Source organism: Lolium rigidum, chromosome 6 (assembly GCF_022539505.1).
Source record: "Lolium rigidum isolate FL_2022 chromosome 6, APGP_CSIRO_Lrig_0.1, whole genome shotgun sequence".
NCBI lineage: Eukaryota > Viridiplantae > Streptophyta > Magnoliopsida > Poales > Poaceae > Lolium > Lolium rigidum.
In genome coordinates, this window is record NC_061513.1 from 183,004,268 (window position 1) to 183,012,375 (window position 8,108).

Below are 8,108 nucleotides of genomic sequence, written 5' to 3' on the forward strand. Positions count from 1 at the left end.
CATCTGTTCTCTCGTCACCATCCTCCGTCAACCATGAGCGATATCTCTTGGCCATCGGACACCGACAGCGAGGAAGCCGCCTGGATGGCGCCATTGGTGGGATCCAGCTGCATCGTCCAGCAGCGACGATTCCCCCCCGCCGGCCAGCGAGGACGAGTGGGACGACGAGGAGGAGGACGAAGAGGCCGTGGAGCAGGCCGAGGAGCAGGCGATGTAATTTTTATGTTTATTCGAATTATATTCGAAATATATATATAATCTATCTATGTTGCACCACTTGAGAGTTCAAAGCTTTCGTTCGACGAGGGTATTGCCGTAGATCGGGAAGACGAGGGTTTTGCCGTAGATCGGGGAAGACGAGGGTTTTGCCGTAGATCGGAGGCCATTGTCGCCGACAAGTTGGGGCCACGCGCGCTTGCTTCGTCCGAGTCCCCGAGCGCTCCCGGGGCCGGAGGTGCGTGGGATCGCCGGATGGATTTAGGCCCAAATCCGGACGAAAACGAGGAACCGGGGCGCGACTGGACCGAATTTCGCCGTCCGGATGGAAAAACGCCGCCGTGGCTCGTTCGGTGACGAGTGGAGATGCTCTAAGGCATATGAAGACGATATTTTGAGAATTTTCCACTTCGTCGCTTGTAGAGCGAAACCCAAACTAGCGCTAAATGGACCCTTTTACCCCGAGATCCCTCGCTGGCGATCGACCGCGCCGCGCGGTCACTTTCCTCCGCGCGAAGCGCTGTTTCCCATTTTGTCGCCTTCCGTGCCTGCTATTTCTCGTTTTGTTCGAAGGCAGAAGCGCGCCTCCTCCCCTTGTAGAGCACGATGGCACGCCGCCGCGCGCGATTTGTTGCAGAGCTCCTCCACCTGACCAGCCGCCGGCGCAACGCTTGGAGAGGGTGGACGGCGGCGTACAACCTGATCTATACTCGGGGGAAACGGCCGGGACGGGAAAGAGGTGCGGCAGCCGCCGTTGGCCGGGATGGGGAATGAGCTCGACGCCCTACGCTGGCCGGGAGTAGAGGGGAGAGGGAGCGCGGCGCCCGACGCTGGCCGGAATGGGGAGGGAGCGTCGGCTTCCAGCGCCGGTCAGGGCAGGAGGAGACGGCGCCCACGCTCTGCTGGTAGAGATGCGTCCTGGGGAGGCACGATGGGGATTTTTGGGTTGTGGGCTGATGGGCTTTTGGCCTCCTCTTGTGTGTACGTGGGTGGAAGCCGTGGAGAGATGGGGGTAGTTAGGTTTTTTTTTTTTCAATTCCCTTTCGTTTTTAAGGTATTAACATAGCATGATGCAATCTTTTAATAAAAAATAAAGTTACTTCAGCACTATTAAACAAATCAAGTTACTTCACTTTTTTTACAATTCCCTTTTCGCGCCATTGCCACATGTTAACAATTCCCTTTCATTTGTTATTTGGTACACAAATTCATGTTTCATTGGACCAACTTTTATAGTTCCCTTTTTCGGCTAGTGATTTTTTAGGGGGAAAATAGCGGGTGGGAGAAAATCACTTGCAACTCAAAAGAACTACCACTTGCTAATAAAATTAAATTCTATTTTTTATCAAGGTTTCTCATGTTCTTGGGGAAATAACGGTCATAGGGTCTATAATTTGGACTAGGTAACCATTCATTTCTTACCGTTCATAAATAATGTAGAGGGTTGATAACTTATAGCTAAAATAAGTTGTTAGAAAATTCTAAATTAAACTAGCTTTTTGGGTCGATAGCTTTTCACATTTACCGTTGATAAATAATGGGTAGAGGGGCTGATAAATTGTGAGCTAAATTTGTTCTCAAAATATTCTAAATGAAATTATCTTTTCCGGTTGATAACTTTTCACATCTACTGTTGATAAATAACGGATAGATGGGTTGATAAATTTGAGAGCTAAAAATTTCCAAAAAATATCTTAAATAATAATATCCTTTCGGGTCGATAACTTTTCATATTTACCGTTGGTAAATAACTGACAGAGGGGTTGATAAATTGAGCTAAAATGTCCCCAAAATATTCTAAATAAAATTATCTTTTCAAGTCGATGACTTTTCACATCTACCGTTGATAAATAACAGGCATAGGGGTTGATAAATTATGGAGCTAAAATGTTCCTAAAATATTTTAAATGAAATTAAATTTTTGGCTCGATAACTTTTCTTATTTACCATTGATAAATAACGGGTAAATGGGTTGATAAATTGTGAGCTAAAAATGTCTCTAAAATATTCTAAATAAAATTAACATTTAGGGTTAGTGACTTTTCACATTTGACATTGATAAATAACTAGCATATTTGGATCGGTAGTTTTTCGCATTTACAGTTGACAGATATTGGGGCAGGGGGTTGATAAATTGTGACCGAAAAAAGTTTCCAAAATATTCTAAATAAAATTAGTTTTTTGGGTCGATAATTTTTTATGTTTACCGTTGATAAATAACGAGGCAGGGGTTGATAAATTGTAAGCCATAATTGTTTCGGAAATACTCTAAATGAAATTAGTATTTTTAGATCAGTAGTTTTTCACATTTACCGTTGATAAATAACGACACGGGTTTGATAAATTGTAAGCCAAGAAAGTCCTCAAAATATTCTAAGTAAAATTATTTTTTTTGGGTCAATAATTTTTCACGTCCACTGTTAATAAATAATATGACAGTGGGTAAATAAATTGTGAGCCAAAATATACGGAAGCAAAATAGTGGTGCATGCATGATCAAAATTTGATAAAAAAAAAAGTTGTTAAATAATTTAAACTTTTGCGTGCACTACGTTTTGCAGTCAGAAGCGGAGGGATGACCGACGACTATCAGTTCGAAATTTGACTTTTTCGTTTGCTCGGTATTTCTATTGCACGACTAGTTTGCCTTTTTACTTCTGCCCGCGTAGATTATATAGTACAAAACGAATTCGTCTTTGTGAACGACAGGAAACGATGGAGGGTAAGAGCATCTCCAGTCGCATCCCCAAACCGTCCCCCAAAACGATTTGGGGCGCGCCGGACAAAAAAAACGTTTCCAGCCGCGTCCCCCAAAGCCCATTTTTGTCCGGCGCGGCCCGATACGGTGTCCGGCGCCCCGAGCCCGTCCCCGTCCCACAGGGGACGCTCCGGGGACGCCGGACACAACGAAAGCGAGGCGGGAGTGGCGGGGCCGACGCGTCGGCCGGCACGGTTAATTTTAACCTAACCGTCGCCTACCTCGCGACGGAAGTTATTCGCGCGCGATGACATACGGCGGCATCTTTGCCTTAATGGCGACGGAGGGGCAGGCGAGACGTCTCGTCGGTCGCCGCGCGGCCTCCACGCGTCGCCGGCGTTCGCACGCCACCGCCCGTTCCCGCGCGATCTTCCCGCCTCTTCTCGTCCGTTCCCGCGCTTTCTTCCCGACGCCGGCATCTATAAAAGGTCTCCCGGCTCATCAATGGTAGCCACCACACCCCGCCGGCAACAAACACAGCCCTCGTCGCTCCACGGCCGTCTCCTCCATCACCGGTGGCAATGGCGAACCGCCCGGCGATGGCCACTTCCCTCCACCGCCGTCTCCTCCATTGACGAGCCGGCGGCGGCGTGCGGCACTCGAGGAGGCACTCGAGGAGGAGGCCCGCCGGCGGCGTGAGGCGCAGCGAGCGGCGGATCTAGCGGCGTTCTCCGCCCTCGCCTCCGCAGCCGAGGAGGCCGCGGCGGCGGCGCAGCGCGGGCAGAGCAAGCAGTGCGACACCGTTGCGGCGTTCGACGCCTCGACGGGACAAGAGGCGCGACGGCGCCCGTGCACGGGAGGACATGGAGCGAGCGATGGGCCGACGAGCGCCGCGCCGCGCCGCGATGAGCGGCGGCGCTGTCCCGTGAACGGCGTGACTCGATCGAGCGCCGGCGGCATGAGTCGATCGAGCTCCAGCGCAGCGGGCGATGGCGGAGGAGCGTCGACGGCGGGAGTCGGCGCTTACGGCGCTATGGGGGAGGCGGGCGGAGCAGTTGGCGGCGGCCGACGCGTTTGCGGCGGCGATGATGGAGGCGCCAACAGATGTGGAGGAGGCCGAGGCGGAGGAGACCGAGGTGGAGGACGACGACGACGACGAGTTCGACTGGTCTGACGACGACGCCCCGCACCCGGACGAGACGGCCGATCAGCAACGCGCCCTCGTCGAGTCCTTCGAGTCGGAGAAGAAGCTCCAGGACGACGCCCGTGCCCGCGAAGAGGCGCAGATTCGTCGTGCCGTCGAGCTCTCCCTCCGTGCGGCCCGGCGGGGAGGGCGGAGGAGGACTATCGGCGGGAGCGGCACCGTCCGGCCACCGCCGAACGCAAGGAGAGGAGGCGCGCGCAGGAGGAGCTGCGGCGTAGGGAGGCGACGACGGGGCGGGGCCGTCGAACGCGCCGCCGGCGGTCGTAGTCTAGGTTTAGATGAAATCTAGCCGTTTTCATTCAAACTTTGTAATATATAATCAAAATTGAATGAAAACCTTTATTTTCCTGCACAAATATTCATTTGGGGCGGCGTTTGGGGACGCGGCCGGGAGCGACGTCCCCAAACGCGGCACGAGCAAAACACGTCCCCCAAACGCTCAATCCGGCGCGGTTTGGGGGACGGTTTGGAGGACGCGACTGGAGATGCTCTAAGTTGGTCAGTACGTTGCTGCCTCACCTGGCATCGTACCGAAGGGCGTGGGTTCGACTACCGGGACGCGCGTATATTTTTTCCAGCGCTGGATAAAATCGAGCGCCCATGGTCGGAAAGGGAATACAGAAAGCGAACGGAAACAGCCTAAAATGGAATGTCGGCTGGTCGGAAATCGACCGCCCATGGACTCACGCGCGGTCGACCGCGAAATAGGGCTGCCCCTTTTACCCTCATTTAGCAGCGCTCGATGCATTAATTATTTAATTCCTTCCTAATTCCTGACATCGTAGTTATTTGCTTTCTTTTCCTTTTTTTCTGAGGAACAAATAGTAATGGGCCGGCTCAATATGCCTTCCCGTGTGGGTGGACCGGTACTAACACCTGGACGATATGGCTCAACAATAGGGCCCAGGAATATCCATTGGAGCGCAGAAACATTGGGAAATATGGCGCCAACCCACACGTCGCTCCCGCCGAAAGGAAGCAATTTATCGGCAATTTCCCCGCCCACCCCGATCCCCAATTCCATCTCCTTCCTTCCCAACGATGGCGGCGTCGGCGCCGACGGGCTGCTTCAAGTGCGGCCGCCCGGGCCACTGGTCACGCGACTGCCCCTCCGCTCCGCCGTCCTCCTCAACCAACCCAAACCCCACCGCCGGCGCCTCCTACCCACCATCCTCTTCCCGCCCCGCACCCTACCAGCCAAGACAGCCACCCAAGCCCGCGGCGGAGGGGGAAGATGCACAGCAGGAAGGCGGCAAGAAGAAGAAGAAGGAGAGGGTGACGCGGCCCAAGCTCACGCCGGACCTGCTCCTCTCCGATGACGGCCTAGGATACGTCCTCCGCTACTTTCCCAAGGCATTCAAACCCCGCGCCCGGCCCGGCCACGAGGTATATGCTTGCTGAGGATCAACTCTAGCCAGGGGACAATGATTCCTCCTCTCCTCTCTGCAGTTTCTCTGCAATTAGCTGATAACTTTGTGTAGATCCAGTCACTTTCGTTACTCGCTGATGCTCCCCGGTCTTGTTATACATTTTTGTTGTTGTTGCAGTGGGTTGATCTGTTCGGTCTGTGGTACCTATTTTGTGATTGCAAGTCGGTATGATATATGGGCTGTTTTGTTTGCGAAATCGAGTCAAATTACAATATCTGCAAAAGACAAAGGACAATCGACGCCCTGTAAATTTCAGTAATTCACTGCATATGTGTCATCATAAGTAAAAATAATAATCCAGGGATGATTATAGCTTGTGTGTGGCATATGAAGCTGCTATTGCTCACAGTGCACGTGTGCTTGTTCTGGCCTCCTAATTTTGACTTTGTGTATTGCTGTCAGGTGGAGGATCTTGGCAATCTGATCAAGCTTTATGCTGACTGGCACTCTCGCTTGATCCCTTATTACTCATTTGACCAGTTTGTGCGCAAAGTTGAGAAAGTTGGGGCCAGCAACCGTGTTAGGGTAAGCCTCTTTTTTTTTCCATGCTGTTACAGGTGAATTGAGCAGTCTCCATAACATCCTCAACTGAACTGGTGTTACGTTACCTCATTTCTCGTTAAATTAAGTTTATGTGTTTTTTCCCGCTTGATAGGATGCCCAAAACATAATTATTTGATCTAATATGCTATTTCACAATGGCATGCTGGCTTTTTAAATCTCAAAAATCACTTGAGGGAGTGTATTTTAGTGACTAAAGGCAGTGAAAAAGGCAACTACCTGCAACACATCCACATGAGGGCTTCTGTAAGGGAACATGACTATTTCATAATTCAAAAACACATCTGAAAGAAAAAAGAGTTTGTCATGCTCCTTAGTCCTTATCACTCTTGGTCAGAAAGGAATGTTACAAGAGTATGAATATGTGCACAAATGATGTGTCCCCTAACTATTTCACAAATTTTAATGTGTCTTATGGTGTAGCATGCCTTGACATTGACATCTAGTTGTGTATATTATATTTCGTGGCTTCTATCATGGCGATCTACCTTGTTCTTCCTGGAAGTATGTATTCTGCACTGACACTATCCTTGTTTCAGAGATGCATTTCTGAACTAAAGGAAAGGGTGGCCAGAGGGGGAGATCCTACAAAACTGCATGAACCAGCAGTGGAAGAAGTGATGGCAGAGGGAGAACTTGGTCTGAGTTCTTTTGTTTTGTTTGCAGTGCACACATCTTTAGGCGTTTATGTTAGAAGTGCACTTGTCTGGATCCATAACCTGTGTTTCAGATGGTTCTGATCATAGCATTTCTCATTACCTGTCGCAGATGGAGCCACACAGGAAGACCCAATCCTGGGGACTGAACCTCCGTCGACGGACAGTCATGTCATGGAGTTGGTGCAAGAAGATATAGATCCACCACTGGTGGAAAGTAATGATGTTGATCCCATGCAAGAGGATTTGCTGAATGAAATCTACCAAAACACAGCTGATGTAAGTCATATTATACCTTTATGAACTTTATTACATAGCGGTTATCTGCTCTAAGAAACACACATGTAAGTTCCATTAAATAAAATAGAAACTTCATAAAAGATCAGAATCTGTTAGTAGACATTTGTTTTTGGGATCAATTCCCCTCAAGCCTAGGCATCCTGTGCACATTAGTTTTTGAACCTTGTTGTTTGGTATGAATGTTTTGCGGACCTGTGATACTGTGTTATTGTTGATGATACAACAGGAACCTGGAATCAGACCTGGTGAGGGAGGTGCTGGAGAACCCTTGGCTCCAAGAGAGGCCGAGAAGCATCAAGATGGAGGGACGAGTGGTGGAAGCAAGCCAAGCAAAATCGAATTGACAGAGGAACAGAAGGCGCGCATGGAGGCTAACCGGCTCAAGGCGTTGGAGAGAGCAGCGGCAGCACGGGCTCGTGCATCCCAGTCACAGCCTACTGCTGAAACTACCACCTAGTCCAGGGGCATGCTGGATGCTCAGTCGCTAGGCCTTGTATGCTGCTTGTGCTTTCTTGAAAGAGGTCAATATGGTGTTTATTGAACCTGAGGTGTAAAACGCACAAAACGGTTCCTTTCTGCATTATGAAGATGGTGTTTTGTTTGCCAGAATAGTTGTGAAAGCTTCTTTATTTCGGCTCTTATGGTGGACAAGCCACACAAGAGATTTGGCCAAATATGCATCTCTTTGTTTTCATGTTTTTTGGGTGCATCTGGTGTGGCTCTTACCAAGCCATTGTATAATCCGATGGATTTCTCACTTTTAGGACTTGCCATCTTGTACTTGTTTAAAAAGGATATAATACTCACTTGCTGCACATGCAGATCATTGCTGTGAAAAATAACATGTAAAATATTAGCTAGAAACTATTTATTATAAGATGGTAACTGTTCATTAGTACCATGGAACCTGTGCTATAGACAATTGATGAAAAAAAATCATTGGCACATATTCAATAAGACCATGTTTTGAAGTTCTGTCGAGATGAACCCAAGGGTTGGCAACATTCTTTGCATGCACGTAGTATGTGATCCCTGCTATCTTT

The 8,108-nt window shown here is 49.4% G+C and overlaps 1 protein-coding gene across 1 annotated transcript; it reads left to right on the forward strand.

The window, feature by feature from the left end:
• Nucleotides 1-5,159: 5,159 nt before the first annotated feature.
• LOC124663617 lies at nt 5,160-7,522 on the forward strand. The gene is made up of 5 exons (XM_047201296.1): nt 5,160-5,504; nt 5,951-6,073; nt 6,649-6,748; nt 6,878-7,044; nt 7,292-7,522. Exons 1-5 carry the CDS (start codon nt 5,160-5,162, stop codon nt 7,520-7,522), a joined length of 966 nt encoding a protein of 321 aa, XP_047057252.1.
• The last annotated feature ends 586 nt before the right edge of the window (nt 7,523-8,108 follow it).